The following is a 23,377-nucleotide window of genomic DNA, read 5'->3' on the forward strand; positions in this document are numbered from 1 at the left end:
GTGCCCCCCCCCCCCCAGCAGATCTGACAAAAGACCTTCAGATATAGGGACCGCTCTCCTTGATCTAACTTTGATGACATAGCTAATCCACTTTCCAGTTTTCAACTCCCAGAATATAAACTGTAAAGAGGGCCAGAATATAAAAGGAGGAGGCGAAGGATGTTTTTTTAACTATCCTACATATAAGTGGCAAGTCAACGCAAGACAGAAAACCTTTCAGGACTGCAGAATGCTGGTCCATATGAATAGACTGGTCAGATGACTCAGTTGCCTCTAGGGGAGAGCCAGATGGGGATTGAGGGGCAGATGAATCCTTGCAAGGCACAGGAATGGTTTTGCATACCCTTGGGGTGGTACTGCCATAAGGGAAGGTTCCTTAGGAATGTACGCCATGCCTCACAGCTAGAAATGTCACTGTTGGAGATGAGAGGGCAAACCCCCCCAGCAGAATTCACCATAACAGACTTTATAGGTAGGAAGCAGGAGTGAAGTGCTGTCTTTATCCAACTGCAGTAGCTCCAGCTATGTATGCACTTCTGTGCAGCACAGGCAGCCATGAGGTGAGCAGTGCATGCAAAACCAACACCACTCACAGAGAAGTGACCTAGGAGTGTATGAATTCAGCCCACATCCAGCCTAAAACCAAAATGTCTGTTGCAGCAGTGTCACCTGGCAAGTGCACAGTATGCAGGCAGGACCCCTAGACACAACTATGGAACCAAAATGTACAGTGGGCTCAAAGAAGCACAAACAGTGCGAATTTAAATTGGTACCTGAAAGGCCACTGCTCACCCAGCTTGGGGGGGGGGGGGGGACACAAAATTACGATTCTGCAGGCAAAGAATGGGTACCTCTCCTAGGACAGACTGTCTTCCACTGCGATGAAACAACCAAGGATCAGCTGGTCATTAGTGTCCCCCATAAGACAAGTCATGGGCTACCCTGCTGCAGCCTGTTGCAGCCAACCCTACATAGCATTCCATGGCTGGTGACTGAAGGTCTCAAAGAAAAAAAAAATTAACCCTTCAAAAAGATGAACTATAAGTCCCAGCAGGGAGCTTAGATACTTATTACTAAATACTAGGCAAAAAACTTGAGCTAACTGTAGCTGATGGGGGATTTGGCCAAGAGCAAGGGATGCACCTCTTGTTTTTTGTGGCTAGTGTGGGAGGTGGTGCCATAACCGCTATGGTCAAGATTCCTTGCTGGGCTGTGTCCTTCAGTGAATGGAAGAGAAACATTTACAGGCTGTCTATGCAGCTGTGTGTGCATCATTTGCAGGGGATAACACAACTCAAATTATGGTAACTTGAGGGAACGTTTTAATTTTAGCACAGTTGCTGTGTTTACTACTGTGTTTGCTTGGTCTTGCTCTTATTTTTACAATAAAACATTTGTAATACATTAAAGTAAGTATTCTGAACTGGATATATAAACTAAATAATTTAAACAATACAATTATATATTAAGATATTCTAGAACAAACACTTGAAGAATTTTATTGATGTTGTCAATAGTTGAAGAATCTAGGTTTTCTTCATTATCTTCAAATGTGTGCCAAACAGCTGGAAAGGGTGACGGTATAAGGTGCAGGACTGAAACACCTATAACAAAAAACGAAAGTTAGTTTATCTTTCATAATTAGTAAGCAAGTTGGTAACTGCAACTTTGCAGATCAAACAGCCAGAGGCTATGCCCCCAAAGGGGTTTTGAAAGCATGGAAGCATCAGGGAATGACCAAATGATTATTTAAAATGGCCATCCTGAAAACCATCATCTCTATAAGCTTTAGTAAAATTACCATCCTTGTAAATGCTTTATCAATGATGATCGAATAAGTAAGGGCACAGATGCAGTGCTTCAATGTTACTCCCCATTTCTGAAAAAACTCACAGGCATAACCCAATATACTTGTGTACAACACTATGCCATATTCATGTAGCCCCCTGCATGTTCCTAATGAATGTCACCTTGTTAAAGGTAGATGCACACAGACAAGATATTAAAGAGGAAATTCACTTCCCCCAGCTTACTTTCTTTGTAAGCCCCATTAACTGTCATGATCGCTTGTCTTCAATTTACATATTCACAAGCTTGGCATTGTCCTACTGTGAGCCACTGTTCAGGTGTCACAGCCTAGGTCCCATCCTGATATCTTGGTCCTTCTCAGTGATCATGAGCCAGCTGCCTTAGCCAGATTTAGGCAGCTGGCACATGACGACGTGCACCAGCTCCGTCCATGGCCGCTGTGTGTCCCTACTCCTGCAGCCTTGTGGGATATGTGATTGGGGATTTTCCAGTAGCATGGATGCGTCATTATCACCTAGTCAAGAAAGTCCAAAATGAGGGACAAATGAGGAGGCAAGAGGGACAGTCCCTCAAAATCATGGTTAATTGGGGGCTATGTATACTTACTTAATGCAAACTTTTATACTGTATGGTCCTAAATCAGCAAACACCCTATAGTAGCATGCTTATGCATACATGCACATCTTATCATTTGTCTTCCAAACTAGGATAGGTGTTCTCTGAAGTTTATGTACAGCATGCATTCTTTGCTTTGTTGAATACATTCTGTGCTATGTGAGGTTTGTACATGCTCTGTGCTGTGTTGTAAGTGCCTTGTGTTGTGTATACTGTCAGCTGTCAATGGACTTATCCTCTTCATTTGTTTTCAGTTCAATGATTCCAGAGTGATTGGGTTCCAGTGTGTGTCTTGTGCTGCGTGCTGTAAATGGGCCCACCCCCTTCACTTTTTCTGACTGTTGTATTTTCAGGGTGAGTGGATGGAAGTAACAGGTTATATAATCTTATTCGTAATATAAGTGATGAAGAATTCACCTTCACAGAGTCCTCCCAAATAAAATCACTGTGTTATCTTGCAGAGTTTTGGTCACAATCAGATGCAAGAACCTTTTCAGTGGTATAAATTACCTTGCACACACACTTCACAATAAGCTGAAAGCATAAAGCGCTGATCTCAAAGAGGAATAATTACCCAACTATACACTATAAAGTAAATGCTGTAACAATGGAAAAACCTAATAAATGTTCCTCATGAATCAATCACAAATATTCAATATATTAAAAATACAACATAAATAACCATGTTTAACGCTAACAATACCAGACATTAAAGTGCATATGCGCAATAGTGCAATGTGGTTTATCTGCCAAGATGTCAATGAAAAAGCTTCTATGTGGCTAAAACAAAATTAGAATTTTGAAAAAGGTCATATAGACATATTGTCTGTATGACCACTGCTAATCCCGAACTCCCTTTTGGAAGACATGTAAGGGATCATCACCAGAGTACTTTTCCCTGGATCCAGATTCTCATTCTGGACCAGACCCATCCCAATCCCAGGGGGGAGATTGGGACAACTCCTACTCCAGCGTAAGACACGCTGGGTTGCGGAGCTTGGGGCGACCTCCCCACCAGGCCTTAACAGCCAGCTTAGCTACCAACCCTTTTTAGAGGGATTTAAGGGGATGTGAGAAAGAATGATCTGAGATCTGTTCCTAAGGATAATTATAATGTATATGTGATGTCTTCAGGATAGGACAAACATGTCTAAATAGCCACCCTTTCTGTTCAGCATTTCTACTGTTAAATCCTTATTCTGATGTAATGGCCCACCATTCTCCTAATCTCACACATGCTAATCTGTCATGATACCTCCAAATGCCGAGATATTGATATTGCTGATATCTGTTTATATGTATGCTTTTCCTGTGATTTGACTTCCTGTGGGCCATGTTTATTCAGTGATATGCTGCAATTCAGCCCATACTCATTTTATGTATTTTGCATTAGTATTAGTACTATTAGTATTATGTACAGTATATACCTTAAAGCACCTCAGTAGTGGTCTCTTCTGGGACCTTGATATGCTCCCTCCCGGCGCAAAAGGGCCCCCATCTCCTACTAAGCGGGGGGCTTTATATGCGGTCTGCAGGCATGTGGGATGGTGGTCCGGGGTATCCCACCCTGGATCGCAATCTCTCTCCCGCATTTGGCTGCCTTCTTTGTGCGTCGGTGAGCCACTCCTGCATGACGTCCCCCCATAAGTCATGGGGTGGCACCGTGCACCTACAGTCTGAGGGATCCCATTTTAACCTCGCTAAGCAGTCTTTTTTCCTGTCTTGTATGCCTCCTTCTATCATGGCAATCCCTCTCATTCTGATGAAGTGGACTCCTCATCGGATTCGTCATCAGTGACACTCACGGTCACTCTTGTGGTGTCTGTACTAGCATATAGAGCTGTGGATATGCATGATGCAGATGCTGCTGCTCTGAGCTGACAGATTGCTGTGATTTTGGTCTTCACCAAGAATAAGGTATATATTTCCTACTTTCTCACATATGCCCTTGGTCATATAGGACATATGTATGTCTATGATACTGGGTGATGGGGATCTTTGGCAAATATACTGAGGTATATTTACATCTCCCCAGTGGGGTATTTTCTATCTTTCTTTAGATATCACCCTCTTGTCCCCGCTGACCATTGCCAGCTTTCTTCAGCAATACGAGCCTTTAGACCTTGGCATTTATTTCTCTGCTGGCTGTTGGGGTTTCTCTTCCCTGGGATCCTTGTGAGGAGCATTTGAGGCCTTGGCATCCCTCAATCAGGAAAGCATCAAAGGTGGACCACTGGGACTCTGGTGCCAACAGAATTCTTGCTGCTGAATTAATTATGACAGGCAAAGTGTAGGTTGTCTTGTTTGGTATGTCAACTGTTTATACATTTTTAACATCACCTTATTTTGTACCCCCGTGTATCGTCTTTAAATGTTTGTTATATTTTGTTATAGAGTGCTACAAATACATGATCTCTCCTATGAAAATGCCCTGAAGAAGGGATTCTTTATCCAAAATTTTTCATTTGTAACAAAACATGTAAAAAATAAGAAGAAAAGTAAGAAAAGGAATAAACCTGTATTAGAATAGAGAACAAGTCTAGCTGACAGCCCTTATCAAATAAATCCAATTATCCAAATAAATAAATTATAATAGTATGAAAATCTAAGGAACTTCATGGCTTCCAATACCCCCCCTCAGGATCCCCCCATCGAACCAGGCCTACCCTTGTAGATCATAATTCCTAAACTAAACAGGAAAGCAATCAACATATTTGGGTGTACAAGTAAAGGTTGTCCAGTGGCCTCCAAGTATCCTGAAATTCCTCCTCTCTTCCATTGTCCTAATTTCAACTATTCTAGAAAACCAATGTTTCAAAGATGGTGTGATAGTAGACTTCCATAAGTCAGGGATACATGCCCGGCAGCATTCAGCCTGTGCGCTATCAGCGATTTTTTTATATTGACGAAGAGGCAACCCATTTAGGTAAAGAGATATCCCAAAGGGTCCGAACCAAGGTCAACTAATGTCTGTTGTGTAATTATGTTCCTCACTTCCTCCCTCTTTATTACAATGCCAGCATAGCTTGGAGGTTTGCGGATAAAGTTTATTAAGTAACGTGGGAACCCTGTACCACCTGACTAATAACTTCTACCCCTTGATCTGTTAATACAAAAGTGACAGCAAGTGTGGTACATGTTTCCCTTCCTCACATAGGTGCTCAAAGAATGTCAATGGCCAGCACATATATCCACATCCGGTATAGACCTTAAGTAATGTGACAATTGGAAGGTTGACCAAGGGCCTAGAGGGGGCTGTTAAAGAGCAGATAGATCTTGAATAGACATCCAGCCCTGCTGGGTAGCGAAATGCATACACCTTGTTATGCCTAGTCCTACCAACCCCCAGAACTGTTTATTGTCTAGCCCAGGCATAAAATCAGGATTCTGAATCACCGGTGTTAATTAGGATGGATGAGGAGAAAGGCCATCTCTCAAATGAACAACTGGAGGACCATAGTTTGAAGAACCCTGGTCAAGGGGGTACCTGGATCCTGCAACAAACCTGTCCAGGTGTGTTTTGGATGTCAGCAGATTGACATTGGACATCCCCCATCTGTGACAAAGGCCTTAAACTCAACATTGGAAAGCTCGGATCCTGGATCCAGATACTGGTAAGATTGTAATCTTCCACACCTGGCATGAGAACCGCAGATAGGGCCAGAACATGAAATTCTTCCCAAGAGAGCATAAAGTCTGCTTCCCTATGAGTGGAGCAACCTCTGATGCATCCTTGACTACTGATGTAAGCCACTGGCATGGCACTGTCTGACTGGATCTGTCTGAGTGTCTGTAACAGAGGAGTCCAGCATTGAAAAGACAACCAAATGATCTTAGTTCAGGGATATTAAAGGTGGGCTTCCTCTGAAGTTCCCTGTACAGAGAGAATAAACAGGACTGGACATCTGTTGTGATAACCCCTTTCTATGACTACTTAGGAATGGGTTTCCCTAACGCCAATGCTAGGTTGGAAATTCACCATGCTAGAGAGAGACTGGCCTTGAAGGTCAGAAGCATGGGAATGTCCAAGGACCGAGTTTATTTGTCTATGATTCTGAGTTGGAATGGTCTGGGGTAAAAATGGCACAGGATCCAAGGAAGTAACTATAAAACCAAAGATTCACATGTAAACATGAATTGAGTTTCCTCTGGACCCAGATGTCAGTACAAGAATTTAGGCTGTATCTTTTAAGACTTAGAAAAATGGTATGTGCTCTGCTTTACTGACCTTTCTGCAAATCAGCACATATGAACAATTTTACCTGCTATCTAACTCCTGGCCCGACACCAACATGAGAATGAAAGGACAGACGTTTGCCCAGAGGTAGGACGATCCTGGTCAGTGTTGCATCTAGCTTCTGGTCCAGGTAGGAAGTGACAACTTACAAGGGAAACTTTCTTAAATAGAATACTCTAGAGCAGAGTTCCCATGATGGACAGGCTCTGCCAAAGAGTGGATGGAGAAGTTCTAGGATGGTTTATAGACTGAATATACCTTAGAATGATTCAGGCTGCATGAATGCTAAGAAGGAGTGTACATCTTCAATACAGGTAGCTACAGTATGGTATCATTTGGATGGGAAGAAGTCTTTGTAACTGGTGTTTCATCCTGATCCAATGCCTCAGAAGGCAAAGGAGAGAGTGTCTACTGTCATTTCCTCCTTGGGCATTCAAGGGTAAAATCAAATACTAATTTAGGGGGCATGGTTGAAGGGACTGTGACCCCTTTTATCTATGGCCTCAGGAAGGCCAAAAATCTTGCCCACTTTGATATTGTGGCAGAAAATACTTCTCTAAATAGAAAAGAAGAAGCTGTGTGGCTAATGAGCCAGCCAAATGGTCAGAGAAAAACTGGGAACCAGAGTGGGGGCAACCCTTCAGACAAAAGGGTAATGGGGGCCGAGTGACTGAGCTACCACCCCCAATAGAGCTGAAAGCTGAGCCTGAGCTAGCAGATCCATATGCCCCCTTATCCCTATGTGTATAATTAAAATGCCATGCTTGCTATATTGTCTCCAGAGGGGTACTCATGAGCATTGCTAGCGCTGTGTACCCAGGGAACACGGTCAATATCTCATACTGGGTTTGCCGGCTCCTGACTGACTGCACACTTTTTTTTTTAATATAAGCATAATGACTTCCCCTATGCTAGCCCCGCTGCCAGGAAACAGGAGGAACAAGGACACTTTCTGTTGCTGCACAGCATGTGACCATGTCCTCCTGCAGTTGCTGGGATCCTTAGGAATTGCAATGCTTGTATGTGTGTGGGAGGGAGGCTACATGATTTAAGAGGGGCTGCCTTATTTGTATGTGTGAGGTGGATGGGGTCTGCATTGTATGTATGTGTGAGAAGAGGCTGTATTGTATGTTTTTGTGAGGGGGAAGAACTGTATTGTATGTGTGAAGGACAGGGTGGCTGTATCGTATGCATGTGTGAGAAAGGAGGCTGCATTGTATATCTGTATGAGGAGGGGGGCTAAATTGTATGTACCTGTGAGGGGGCAGGGGGACTTAATTGTATATGAGTGTGAAGATGGGGGCAGCAGGATATGAGAGTTTAAAAATTAGGTGCAGGGGTGTTCATTGTATGTGAGCGTGAGGGGGACTGCATTGTACACTGCAAGTACAGAGGTTAGCAGCAGTGAAGAAAGGTGCAGAGGTGAGCTGTAGATGATGGCTTTGGAGTGAGTTGCTTTAGAAAGGACAATTTTGATGGCAACCAGTGAACGAAGGAATTCAGAGGAGAAAGGTAAATGAGAGGGTGCAGAGGTGAATGGTAGGCCCTGAAAACCCTTTGCACTGTTCGAGCAGGTATGGCCACATCCTGATTTCAACACGGTACACTAAGCATGCCAGATCTTGCTTCCAGTTGCAGTGCCCAAGGTGTTTCACAATCCTAGCAATCCTAGCAACGCCCCTGCTCACACCCTATGTAGAAGGAGATAGGTAGTAAGAATGTCTCAGTGCCAAGCACTGGTGGGCTGTAATACAGGTATTGCAGTAATAATCGTTGTGATGTGCCTTCAGCAGAGAGAAACAGGAGATGTTGCTTGTCTAATGTCCCACCTGCAAAGAGGTAGAGGCAGGGTGAGAAGCCTCAATAACCTCCCTGAAAATGAGGTTGTGCAAGCACAGTAAATGCTAGGGTTGCCTAGGCACAGGGGTTTCCAGTTTATACAGGAGGACTCACCACCACTTGGGGATGTGCGCAGGTGCAGTAGAAACCACAGGGGTTCTAAAAAATGAAAGGAACCCAGTACTGACTATGCTAAAAGCCTTACTCACTGTACTTACCACAATCTAATAAACAGCCTTAACATGTGATTAACCCCATTCTGGATCCCCCTTCACAATGGGCTTACCGCCACAGGGATCTCCAAGGAAAGGGCTCTGCCCCTGGCAGACCATGGCCCTGGACCTGAAAAGCACCCTGCAGATAACTCCACGTTGCACTACATGCCAAGAGGAGAGTCTACAGCATCAAATTCAGTCATTGTGACGGAGACCGTACAATCAGGTGCCATTGTCAGCTCTCACCGCTCATTGAGCCTCCACCTTGCCGGTGCTGGTGCCTGAGCCACCCCGCTACACCCTCATCAGGCTATCGACCATACCCGACCGTCCGGAGATGGTCCCCGGGGTCCGCATCCAGCTCAAACCAGCGGGTCGCCCAGTGCCATCTTGGAGCCTTCTTCCCAGCGGGGGATCGCGGCACTTCTTCCCTCCGTCCGTGAGCGGACCTTCCCCGCCACCCCAACGCTCTATACACAGCACCCCCTGGAGCCGTTGAGGCCGGCTGGGTGGTGGGGGAGAGACCGGACATTCACTGGAAGGTTTGTAGCCTGTGGAGGACGGCGCCATCCTGCGGCCTACTGTGCAGACCCATCCACATGACACAGTGAGGGCGGGGCTGATCTCTGGCTCCCAACAGGACTGAGACCTCCGGGGGGTACCCCATACCTGTGCCTCTTGTGGTGTGTGACGCCCTGGTCTGACAGGGAGGGCCCTAATCGCATATCGGGAGATCTCTGACTGTCCGGGCACCATACTTGGGACAGGCCGCTGCTTCGACCTACCCCCGGCCCCAGGCGGCCATCTTGCTACCCCCAGTACACCCTCTCTGACTAGCTTTACCACTGATGGGGGAATGGGAGATGGCCACAGCATAATGAAAGCAACACCCATTGTTTAATATGACACTTATGTGAGCTCCTGGTCCAATCTGCTCACGAGACCCCCGCAACACTACTTTAGCGAGTTATAGCACAGTTTAAGCATACCCTTACTTTACCACATCAGCACATCCCATGGGCAAAATTGGCCAACAACAGGAATATTACAAGTCTTTGTCTGGACAGTATAAAGGGCCTAATATGGACCGCTTTGTTACTAGGTCCAAATTGCCTCCCTCAAACTACCCCACAGATCCCTTTGCCAATATGGATCCCTCCCTGGGAGTGGAGAACCCTGCTGATCTTTAAGATTCCGCCTCCCAGGGCCCTGTTCTGGACCCATCCTCCCCACAGGGGATCCTCACCCCAGACATCCTAGATGCTAAACTACAGCTTTTACTGCAACAAATTACAAGTAATGTATCAGCTGAGGTGAGCAAACAAGCTGTGGAACTGTGAAGGGAAATAAACCATCTCGGGGAACACACAGATACGCTTGAAAACAAATTTGATGAGATGGTCAGCTATGTTCAGGCCGTTGAGGAGGAAAATCATAATTTAAGCCTTTCTGTTTTACAATTACAACTACAGCAGGAGGACTTGGAAAATGGAGAAAGACGTCAGAACCTGCGCTTTAGGGGCCTTCCTGAGTCGGTGGGTGATTCCGACCTACACACTTACCTCCTGGGCCTTTTTAAGACACTTGCTGACGCAGTGGTGGATATAGATTGGCACCAGGACAGGGCGCATTGATTGCTGGCTCCTAAATCCCCGGATGGAGCTAGGCCCAGGGATGTTATAGTGAGGTTTGACTTCTTTGAAAGTAAAGAGGCACTAAACCTGGCCACACGCAACAAATCCCAAATTTTATACAAAGGGGCAAAATTACAAATTTTCAATGACCTTTCTCCGATCACCCTGGCTACTGGGGGTTTCCCTTTCACCTTGTTGTATCCACAAATGGAGCCCAATATGCCCTACGAGATCTGCATGAGTGTGAGGCCTTTCTGAAAAACCTTGTACTGCCTCTGTTGCCAGATGATGACCTGCACCCATCTGCTGTCCAGAATCGCCCGATTCCTAGCCGCATCTGGACCCCCGTGAGGGGCTAACCTAAGAAGCCTATTTCCACACCTCAACACCTACGTTCCTCTAAACAACCCCCTTGAACTACAGAATGGCTCCTTTGAGACTCATTCCTTAATGCTGTCTTCATTTCGGTTTCCCTACAGAATATAGAGAAAAGATCCTGTTGCTCTAGCTATGTAAAGTTTTGACTTCTACCCTGCCTTTTGGTGATATTTCCGGCTATAAGGTTAATACCTCTAAAACTGAGGCACTGCCAGTGCACATTCCAGCAGCATTACTCTCCCAGCTCAGGGACACATATCCTTATAAATGGTGTAGCGTCTCCCTTAAATATCTGGGGGTTTCCCTCCACTCCTTTCTACTCCCAATTATACTCAGCTAACTTCCCCCCACTGGTTCAGGATATAAATAGATCACTGCTATCATTGACTAAGTATCCCCTGTCCCTGTTAGGAAGGATTAATGTCTTAAAAATCTTACCCAGATTACTTTACCACTTTGAGACACTGCCCGTTCCCATCCGATCCTCCCAACTCAAAGTGCTTCAGAGAGGTTTTCTAAAATTTATCTGGTCTAATAGATCCCACTGTCTAGCGAGCTCCGTGGTATTTGCGCCTAGATCCAGGGGCGCCCCGGATGTTGTCAAATATTATCATGCTACACATCTTAGAGCGGTTACTACACGGTCCTCTTTACATGCAACTAGTCAGTGGGCAGCCATTGAGAAGGGGGTTCTATACCCGACACATCCATGCTCCTTACTCTGGGGTGCCCCTCCTTCCCTGGATCCAATTTTTAGGCGCCAGTGCACGTCCCTGATGTCCTTTACTTTGGACATTTGGCAGAAATGTCGAAAGAGATACTCTCTCGCCTCAGCATGCCCCCCCTCTTGCGAATGTGCTATATAACCCAGCTATACCAGATAGTACATGAACAAATGGGTCCATTTGTTAGGTAAACCGATCACGGTTCAGATGTGGGACAGAATTTGGACTTCCATCTTTAAGTCCTCTAAGTGTGTTACTCATAGGGAAACATCTATAAAAATCCTCATGTTTTGGTATAAAACTTCTGAGGTCATTCACAAATATGATCCTTCAGTCTCGCCGCACTTTTGGCGATGCGGGACTGAAACTGGTTCGTTATTTCATATATTTTGGCAATGCTCCCTGATACGGCCCTTTTGGAGTGAGGTGGTAACACTGGTCCAGGAGGTGGTGGGGGCGCCCATGCTGCTGGATCCCTTCAATTTCCTACTGGGTCTTCCCGTTTCAGGCTTAACTAAAAGAGACAACCGGCTGACCTCTTATATTCTACTAGCCACCAAGAGACTTATCCCGCTATGTTGGTTGTCTAGTGCTCCGCCTCCTTGGCCCATATTCCTTCAGCTGATAGCAGAAATACTGAGAATGGAATATTTAATGGTCACGGTGCATGACTCCGTCCCTCAGTTCGATAAAATCTGGGAGCCCTGGGATCAGTCGGAATACGGATCACCCACTCCCCAATAGCTTCTAATGGGCCCCCACCATGTTCTACTCCCTTTTTTTATTTTGTCCTACCCACCTTATCTATTTGCTATGGGGTGTTCTTTGTTCCTATGGAGATCACCGTCTTTTATCCAGGTGCCCTTTATTAAATTTTACCATGCGCTAGCTTCTCACATGATGCTCTTTTCCCCCTTTTTTGTTAACTGAACGTAACTTGTTTTGTTGATAAATTATGCAGTCCACGTTTGCACTGCATCATTGGACAATAACTTCCTTTTCTTATATGGTCTTGTTATATTCTACATATTTCTGTACACAGTACATATTGAGATGTATAATTACTCTGTATTTGTTTTGAAAACTTAATAAAAATACAATTAAAAAAAAATAAAAAATTCAGTCATTGTTTGGCAGCTCCATTATATTCAGGCAGTACTGGTATTTTAGGTTATAACAGGTTCTGACACCTGCACTTCAAATCAATTTTTAAATCTTTGATGGTGATCATTTTCACTCACAGGGCTACTATTATGCTACAACTGGTGCAAATCAGAGAAGAAGAAGTTTGCCAGTGATGTATGTGTTTAAAATGCTGTGCAGGATTTTGAGCATAGAGTGGACAAGGAAATGTGTTTTGGCCACATACAACTACAGAGACAAGCAAGAAAAACAATATGTATAATTGTTTTGTCAATGTTGGTGATTTATTAAAAGGGGAAATGGTCTGCCTTAAAAGAGAACTATAGGCATTTACACTCATCTAGGTGGATGTAGCATCAATTTGATGCTGCATCTGTCCCCTGATTGGAGGATTAGAGTGCCTTGCCACCCTAGGCTATAAGACTCTGTTTTTATTGATGCACACAGTGTAGGGATCACCTAATCGCAGTGATAGCCTCTGACTGGCTACCACAGTGATCAGTTCCTGTGCAGCAATCCCTGTGTTGTTTCCTCCTCTTGAATGGTGAGAATGTATATTGTATCTTTTTATCCTGGTAAAGGAAAACATGTAAATAAAAACAATAAAAAAGAAAAAATTGGTAGATCAGAGTTTGATCTAGGTCAGTGGCAGGGTTAGGGTCAAGGTCAAGGGTCAGGGAATTTTAGGTTGGATTAAAAAAAAACTTTTTTTTTAATTGGCATCAGCCTCAGAGTGTTTTATATAGAATAGAAAAAAAACAAATACACTCTATTGTTTCTGGGTTCTACTACAGGTGCAAACTACAAATAACACATACCTATGTGGTATTAATGCAATCTCCAGGGGCAGAAAAATGTATTTTGGATTTTTCTTTGGTGGTAGGTTATGGTAATAGCAAGAAATATACAACTAAATTAAAAATATATATATATTTCTTTTTATTATTTTGGATCAGTTTTTATTTGATAATATCTATTACCATTTTCTGCCAAAGAAAGTCCAATTTGTCCTGAAAAAAAACCAAGGTACAGTCCATCTGGATGCACTAAATAGTTGTGGCGATATGTAGTTTTACTAACACATGTCAAAGTTGCAAAATTGCGTTCAAGCATTAAAATTTGTTTTTCCTTCGTCATGAAGAGGTTAAATACTAATTTGAAGCTATGGTAGCCAACCTTGCTAGGATAGATCCGGTAAAAAAGAGCAACTAAGTTACATGCAGTTATGTAACCTCCTTAGCTTCAACCCCCAAGCATTACAGTACCCTGAGCTGTGGCAAGGCTCGATTAGAGCAAATAAATGCTAAGAATGCCAGATTTTAGGATGACAGAGCAAAAGCAACCTGGAAGTTCTCTGAGCACTCCTGGATTTACAACTGTCAGATTCTGGCTGCTGGGGGCCCAGAATGTAAACAAATTGTAGTACTACATTTGTTTGCAAGCAGTGCATCCCTGCCCCCATGCACGTATGTACAATGATCGTAGGTAGACAGCAAGTAATACATATTGGGTATCACCATGCAATTTGGAGTAAGACAAATAATTGTAGGACTGTTATTTACGGTCCACTCCACTTTTTACAGTCAAATTTTAGAAAACCCCATAATATGTTTATGTTCACCCATTCACATAGGATATCTAAAGTCCTAGTTTTGGGACAGAATTCAAATCTAGTGTACGGCTGATAATGAAGAACCGAGAACACAGTACAGAGAGTGTTATTTACGTTAAATATAACTCCACAGACCCAACCTTAACACTACAAATCAGAGAGAGCATGAAAGGATTTTCAAGCAAGCATAGGCGTGTGCATGGGGCGTGCCGGTTGTGCCCGGTTCACCCTAATCACTCGGCGCTGTGCCTGCCGCTCACTTTGTTCACTTCTACACACAGAAGCCTGCCATCTGTATTTAGAAGTGACAGCTTCTCTCTGAGCGGCTGCATTGAATCCCTCCCCACCATCCCTTGGTGCAGCAACTGTGATATACGGGAATTGCGGGGGGATGGAGAGTAGTGAACGCCGATGCAATCACTAGTTCTGGGCATCCATTGCCATGTAATGATTGCTGACACCTGCAGCATCTAGCCCCGCCGCCTTTGTCAGAGCAGACAGCTGAGGAAGCTTCCACGAGGCTCCCCGTCTCTTATGACAGGCCACATGGAGGGAGGAAGAAGATATTCCACCCTGCACAGAGCCACGCTGTATCAGAGGTCTGTATTGGGATGGGGAAAAAAATAAAATGTATAGTGGCCTTTTACCATCTAGGGCAGTGGTTCTCAACCTGGGGGTCAGGACTGCATGGCTGGGGGGGCAGAGACTAGAGGTCAGCTCACTGGTGAGGAATGAAGTGGGAGAGGCTGGGGGAGACCCTATCTCCTGATTTTGGCATAGGAGTCACTGCTACGAGATATCACAAAGCCGGAGACACAGTGAGTAACACTACCTGTGATTTATAGTTGCCATTAAATTCCCCACTACAGTTCTCAGATGATCTTGCTCAGAAGCACCCAAGTTGGCTTATCAAAACTTCCCTAAGCACTGCCACTGATCCCAACTCCCCTAAGCACTGCCACTCATCCCATTCACCCCACTCTTACTCCTTGGTGGGGGAGAAAAAAAAAATTGAGAATACATGTAAGGGAGACGAAAAGGGGGGGTGGGCAAAGAAAAAGGGAGAGAAAGACTAAGAGAAAACAAGAAAGACAGCTAGAGAGAGGGATGGGGGAAAAAAAACAAGAAATTATATAGTTACATAGTTAGTCAGGTTGAAAAAAGACACTAATCCATCCAGTTCATCCACAAAAAAAAATAATAATAATATCATACAATACCATATACCCAATTTTATACCCACAGTTGATACAGAGGAAGGCAAAAAAACCCCAGCAGAGCATGATCCAATTTGCTAAAGCAGGGGAAAAAATTCCTTCCTGATCCCCCGAGGGGCAATCAGATTTTCCCGGATCAACTTTACCTATAAATGTTAGTACTCAGTTATATTATGTACATTTAGGAAATAATCCAGGCCTTTCTAAAAGCAATCTACTAAGCTGGCCGGAACCACCTCTGCATGGAGTGTATTCCACATTTTCACAGCTCATACTGTGAAGAAATCTTTCCATATTTGGAGATGAAATCTCTTTTCCTCTAGACATAAAGAGTGCCCCCTTGTCCTCTTTGTTGACTGTAAAGTGAATAACTCAACACAAAGTTCACTATATGGACCCCTTATATATTTGTACATGTTGATCATATCCCCCTTAATCTCCTTTTATCAAGAGTGAATAAATTCAGTTTCTCTAATCTTTCCTCATAGCTGAGCTCCTCCATTTCTCTTATCAGTTTTGTTGCCCTTCTCTGCACTTTCTCCAGTTCCCCAATATCCTTTTTGGGAACTGGTGCCAAAAACTGAACTGCATATTCCAGGTGAGGTCTTACTAATGATTTGAACAGGGGCAAAGTGCTATCTCTCTCTCTGGAGTCCATACCTCTCTTAATAGAAGAAAGGACTTTGCTCGCTTTGCGAACTTTCCTCGCTTGGCATTGCATGCTATTATTGAGCTTATGATCTACCAAAACCCCCAGATCCTTCTCCTCTAGGGATCCCCCAGTTGTACCCCCCCTAGTATGAGGCATGCATATTCTTAGCCCCCAAGTGCATAATTTTACACTTATCAACATTAAACCTCATCTGTCACATAGTCACCAAATTAGACAGAGCATTGAGGTTGACTTGTAAACTGGAGACATCCTGTAAGGACGTTATTCCACTGCATAGCTTGGTGTCATACTTTTGATCCCAGACCCAATATCATTTATAAAGATATTAAAACGTAAGGGTCCTAGCACTGAGACAGGGCCTATATAAAAACATTCTAAATCAAAAGGAAGCAGATTACCTTATACCATATGCTCCAAAAATTCCAGTAATGTACATAGTACCAAAAGGTACATAAAAATAAAGAGCGTCCCCCGGGTCAACCGATAATAAGTGGGATAGACTCCCTGTTTGCAAGACTAGGTGAGTACCTAGATGTTTTTTTTAAACCACTAGTTACACAAAGTCCATCATATCTTAAAGACAGCAGAGACCTGATAGTGCTTTTACAGGATCTAGATACAGTATAGACAGGTGGAAGCCATTTTCAAAAAACATTGGCCCATCCTGTTGCAAGACAAAGACCTGGTGTCCATAATTCCACACAATCCTAAATTTATCTATAGAAGGGCACCAGGCTTGAGAAATCAAATAGCTCGTAATGTCCCAGATCCCCCCCAAAAAACTGTCAACTTTTCTGGATGGATCCGGCTTTCATTATTGTACTAGATGCAGGGCCTGCAGACTTACTAGAAGGCTGGGCTCATCTAAGAAAGTTGCTCAGTTTCAATCCCAAGTTACACAAAAAGAATATAAAATTAAACCACTAATTACATGCAATTCAGATCATGTTACATACGTGTTAGAGTGTCCATGCTCAATGCAGTACATAGGCTGAACAACTAGACAATTAAAAATTAGAATCAATGAACATCTTACGAATATTAAAAAAGGATTTCCCAAACATAGCGTGTCAAGGCATTTCAAATCACATCATAATAGTGACCCTACCCTCTGTAAGTTTTATGGTATTGATAAAATCACAAAACATTGGAGAGGGACACACATGAAAAGAGAAATATAAAAAAATGAAACAAAATGGATATATAAATTAAGAACAATGCAGCCATTGGGTAAATTGTTTCTTGTCCAATGATTAAGGTTGGGTATCCCATGCCGGGAGAGTGGAGAATTCAATTTCTCCTCAATTTGGGAGCATGGTATTAACATTTGAATCAAGTCTCTATTAATCTGAAATAAAGACGAACGACATTAAGATACTAAGATATAAATCAAGGTGCATATAAAATAAGAAAAGTATAGGAGGGACTGGGGTGGATAAAACAGAAATGATGATGGGGATCACTTGGTTTTGTTTACATTTAAAATAAAAATAGGTTGTTTAAATTCTTTGTAATAAAAATAATGAAAGTAGAAGGTATTTTAACCCCCCTGACGGTATTCCAGAGTCTGACTCGGGGTGGATTTTTTATACCAAGAGCGGTATCCCCGAGTCAGACTCGGGACTGCATCGCTGGATCCAGGAGGAGGTTTACTTACCTTCTCCCTCGGATCCAGCGTTGTCTCCCCGCTGTACGAGCGAGCCGTGTCTCGCTCGATGCATTACATCGCCGATCTCCGTGCCCTGCGAGCGTTGCGACGCACGGGGACGGAGATCGGCGCCAAATTCAAAAAGTGAAACAAACAGTAAACATACAGTATAATGTAATCTTACAGATTACATTGCTGTATGTAAATATTTCACATCCCCGTTGTCCCTAGTGGTCTGCCCAGTGTCCTGCATGCAGTTTTATATAATAAAAACTGTTCTTTATGCCTGGAAACTGGAGATTGCCCATACCAACCAAAACTGTCACTGTACATCAAAAATGATTTTAGACCAGCTAGAAAACAGCGATAATAAATTAGAATCACTCGCAGAATTGAGGGATAGCGATTTGTGGGGAGATCCGTCATCAAATACTGAAAAGTAATGACAGTGACAATTCTGCAACTGAGCAAATTTCAGTGTTTTTGATTTGATTACATTATTGAATAATTTTTATTATTGTTATATTATTATTTGGTACAATTATTTATAATTATTTATTATATTATAATTTATGATTTAATTTTTCAAACTTTATCATACCCGGGATGTCTGCTAGACTCTGGTTTGGACAGATTTAAGAGAGTTATTCCTAAGAATTGCAGGACTACAATATAAAACGCCAAATTTTCATGCAAAATAATGGTACCGCTTTTAGCACCTAAAATCCGAAATAATCGTACCGCCAGGGAGGTTAAATGAACAATGTGCAAATGTATAACTAGTCTATTGTTTAGTGCCATTATAATAGTGATATGGTGAGGTCTCTTCATACAGAGTGACATCTAGAGGTCAACACTAAGAATGATAGAGGGATACCCTATTGCTAATGATTTAGATTCATCATGATATGCAAATAAATAGAGTCCTTTGTATTTATGTATTTTTATATATTTTTATCCTCTGATGTTGTTTGATTAATAATGTTAATATTTTTAGTGAGAGGTTTTTAATTTTAGAATGTAAGTAAAATATGCTGCAAATGGCGGTCTGTTCAATATGCCTTTGAGTGCAACTGAAGCTGCGCACAAATTTTTGCCTCCTATTGGCTCTTTATGATTGATTGGTTGTCGGTTGCATTCGGTGGAACGCACGCCGTACATAACGATTAACCACGAGTACACCAGGAAACGATTTGATAAGTGAGCAGCCCCAGTGCCAGGTCAGGCACTGAGTAATGTAAGCAGCTATTTGGCTTTATGTTTTAAAATTTTTGTTTTAAATAAACAGTATTACGCTATGGATATTGTTTGCTCTTTCTTTATGCCCCGTCTGAGCCTATGAGGAGGAAGGTGATTTCTATAGCGTTCGAGTCATATTCTATGTGAGCAGCCACTCACCTGCACAAGCTCAGCTGACTATCTTTTTAATTAAAGTAGTCATTATAATCTGGTAAGGAGATTACTGTATCTTCATGGTTGGGTGTCTTTGTGTTCAAATCTGTGGTAAAGGGATCTTTAACTAATCTCAGAAGATTTCATTGTATTCTGGAAAACGGATTTAGTTGAAGCCTGTCACAATTGTATCTGTGGAGTTTAATCATTGCATGGACTTTGGATATATGTTTTCTTTTTCCAGTATCTAATTGGGACTATTTAATTAACTATTTTTGCAATTGTTTTTTTATTAATGTATGTCTAGTGGGTTGTTACACCACTATAATCACATATGGGTGTTTTTGTAGTATCTCACTCTTTTAATGTAATGTTTAAGATATGAGGTTTCCCCTCTTTTTCTAAGTTTTAATTAGAGTAATCACAACTAGTATCACAAGGTATTTAAGTAAGTGGCGCAGAGTTTATGTAGCTGTTAGCTGCATGTACACATTTATTCTAGTATCAAGGTTCAGTTGTTCACTTTAAAAAAAACTCATGCAGACATGGATGTGTTTCATTTTATGAAAGAAAGGCACATTCATTTAGAGGAAGTCTTTCAACAGACTCCCAGTCCCAATTTAGATTTAGATTTTTAAACAATTGCCAGCAGACATGGAAAAACAAATAAGGCTGTGGTGGGATGTGGCCTCATTTGATATGTATATGGAAAAAAATCTGACTCCAAGGAGACTTAGGTGGGACATCAGTCCCAATGAGGGGGCTGAAGACCTACAAATGCTGGATGAGTGGTACTAGTTTTTTAAAGGCTGTGAGCAAAAATTAATGCAACTCATGGTCAGAAAAAGAAAACCTAAATCTGCGATTTTGGAAGCTAAAATCGCAGACCTTAAAGAAAGGATGGTGCCATTCAGTACCAGTAATGATTATTTAGAAAGAGCAAAAGCTCCACAGAGCCATCTAGCTAAATATGACGGTGAAATTAAAAAACAAAACAATTAAAAAATATCAGAGGGACATTAAAGACTTTGAACAAAATAAAGTATATAAATGCCAAGAAACCCTTTTATCTACATTAGGCATGGAAACGCCGATGAAAAGGAACCTATCATAGAACCAGTGGCTAAAGCTAAAAAAGCTTCTAGCACCCCTAAAAAAAAACAACAAACCATCAGGGAATCCAAAAACCCATCACTATCCACCACCCAATCCCTACCCTTATCCCTCTCCCTATCCTTCTCCCTACCCAATAAAGACCTATAATAGGTATGGGCCTTTAGACAATAGACCGTCTGATTATAACTATTATGAATCCACTAGGAACCAATACCCCCCGAGACCTCCTAGAGGTACATTCAGAGGGAATTTTAGGGGAGACCTGGACCCTATCAAAACCAACACCGGGGGGGGGGGTGGAGGGGATGGAAAGGGCCGTATCGTATTCCACCCAGTTCCCCCCACCACCCGCAAGGCCCATACCTATTATAGAAAAACAAGGGAAGAGAGGAAGAGGGAGAAAGAAAAAAAGAGGAATCTTTAATCCGGCAGGAGTTGAGCTCTCAAAGAATTAGAAGTATTAAATCAAGGTTTAAAGTATGCCCTGAATAAAGACGCAGACAAATTTTTAATTATTTGTTGACATCGAGAAATATGTTAGGAAACTTAATATCAAAAAACATTTTGCAAATTCTAATTTAATAAGAAACACACCTACTACGGATCCCTTTTATGTACAAAGTGGGTTAAAAAATAATTCTGTGTTTAATCCCAACAAAGGAATGCACCATTATATTGAAGTTTTCAAAGATATGGTACAGAATGAAGTTAGACACTTGGAAATTAAAAGACATGCTAAAAATAAAACCATTTGGGAAGGTATAAAATCCATAGAGGAAAATAAACAAATCGTGGTACGAGCAGCTGATAAAGGAGGAGGCCTGGTGATACTATCTCGTGAATATTATTACCAGGAGATGGGAAGACTACTAAATGATTCTAATATGTATATTAAGATTCTACTTCAAAATTAAGAACGGAACTTACGAATTGGGTAACAGAGGGTCTATATAAAAAAATTCTAAATCAAAAGGGAGCAGATTACCTTATACCATATGCTCCATAAATTCCAGTAATGTACATAGTACCAAAGGTACATAAAAATAAAGAGTGTCCCCCGGGTCGACCGATAATAAGTGGGATAGACTCCCTGTTTGCAAAACTAGGTGAGTACCTAGATGGTTTTTTTTAAACCACTAGCTACACAAAGTCCATCATATCTTTTTTTTTTTTTAACTCAAAACTGATTTTATTGGTACAAAAATACACAAATGACAATCACAGAATCAGCATAACATACTCGTTCAAGCAGCATACAAAGAAAGGCACTTTTCACTTAGCAATGTCATGTACCTCAATTGTTATAAATAATCTCCTATCCTAACAGCATACCAAATTTAAGAAATCCTACGGTCCATTCGGGCCGCAGCCCCTTTGCAACCTGGCCTGCCCTTACCACGTCAGTTGTTATGTCTCTATAACTCTATATTCCCCGTTATATCTCTCCTTACACTTCCTAAATAAACAGCCTACCCATAACCAGCTCCAGGGGGGACAGCCCGGGGGTATCAAGCCAGGGACCCCACAGTCGTTCAAATCTTCCCGCCCGACCCCTATGTTGATAAATGTACTTTTCCATGCTTAACATGTTCCCCATCTGAGATATCCATTCCTTCAACCTCGGGGGGTCGCTCGCCCTCCAGTGTTGAAGGATAAGTTTACGTGCCTGAAAAAGGGCTCTACCTATGGCCTCCTTAGAGAGCACCTCCAATGGGAGGTCATCCATTATACCCAAAAGACAAACCTTTGGATCTTGTGGCACCTTTACCCGGAAGGCCCCATTGAGAGTATCAATGACCCCCGACCAATATATATGCAATTTGGGGCAACACCATAGCAAATGAATGAGATATCCCCGGTCCCTGGCGCACCTGGTGCATTGGACCCCCTCCCCAATCCCCATCTTATCCAGTCTAGCCGGCGTGCGGTGCACCCTCATTACAATGTACAGTTGTGATAATCGCTGTGCCGTGTTCAGCGAGCAACCCTGTATTGCCTGTAGGGCCTCAGCCCATTGGTCCTCCTCAAATGCTCCCACATCCCTTTCCCATGAGGCAATTACCCTTGCGGGGAAACCAGGTACAAATGCATTAAGTAACATATTGTATGAACTGGATATAAAACCCTTGCAACTGGTGACTTCTATCACATAGCGAAAGATTGGGGTGGGAGATTGTATCCAGGGATTATTTCCTGCCTGTGCCTTGACGGCATGTCACAGTTGCAAATAATAGAAATACATACCCTGTGGGACACCATATCTTTCCCTCAACTCTGCAAAAGAGAGCAGTTTACCCGCAGAAAAAATATGAGTCAGGAGGGTCAGTCCGTATTGTCTCCAACGTTCTGCACAGGTCAGACCAAGCAGCTCCCCATAATACCTATTATTCCATATCGGACTGTACTCCGTGAAGCCCTCCACATTTTGTAATTGACATGTTTTATTCCAAATTTTCTGAATTAGGGCATACGTTGGGAACTGCTTGTTAGACTTCGCGAACGACAAGGTTTCTAGGCCGGCCACTACCCCACCCCAGCCCGTGATTTGTTTCAGGAGAGCAGTGGCGGGATCGCCCTCCCCTCGCCCAGTCTCCCGTCCGTTTGCTATGGCACGGGCAATATGTTGAAGCTGTGCAGCTAAATAATAAAGCCACGGGTTGGGAAGGGCCAGCCCTCCCGCCTCCTTGGGTTTCTGAATCTGTTCCAATCTTATTCTGGGAGGTTTGTTAAGCCAAATGAATGCTCTAAATAAGGAGTTAATAATTCTGAACATTTTAAGTGGAATTACCATTTGAGTGTTATGTAAAATATACAATAATTGTAGCATAAAAATCATTTTGATAAGGTTTACTCTGCCTATCAGCGACATTTTTAATTTAGCCCAAACTTTAGTTTCATCTCTGATCCTACTCAATAACGGGGAGAGATTCAGTGGTATGTATTCGCATGGCCGTGGGGTGACCCATATCCCAAGGTACTTAAGTCCATCATATCTTAAAGACAGCAGAGACCTGATAGTGCTTTTACAGGATCTAGTAGCAACAGAGGATACCATCATGATTACGGTTGATATTGAGTCTCTGTATAATAATATTCAACATAAGGATGCACTTATAGCATTAAA

General features: G+C 42.7%; 1 protein-coding gene across 1 annotated transcript in view; it reads right to left on the minus strand.

The window, feature by feature from the left end:
* Positions 1-1,299: 1,299 nt before the first annotated feature.
* Positions 1,300-23,377, minus strand: part of QPCT (glutaminyl-peptide cyclotransferase) — a 496,499-nt gene continuing 474,421 nt past the window's right edge. The window contains exon 7 of the mRNA XM_077486558.1: positions 1,300-1,604. Coding sequence (XP_077342684.1) covers positions 1,459-1,604 — 146 coding nt within the window. The 3' untranslated portion in view covers positions 1,300-1,458. The remainder of the gene's footprint in view (positions 1,605-23,377) is intronic.

This window comes from Lithobates pipiens, unplaced genomic scaffold, assembly GCF_037356315.1.
Source record: "Lithobates pipiens isolate NorthernLeopardFrog02 unplaced genomic scaffold, aLitPip1_a1.2 Scaffold_18, whole genome shotgun sequence".
Taxonomy (NCBI): Eukaryota; Metazoa; Chordata; class Amphibia; order Anura; family Ranidae; genus Lithobates; species Lithobates pipiens.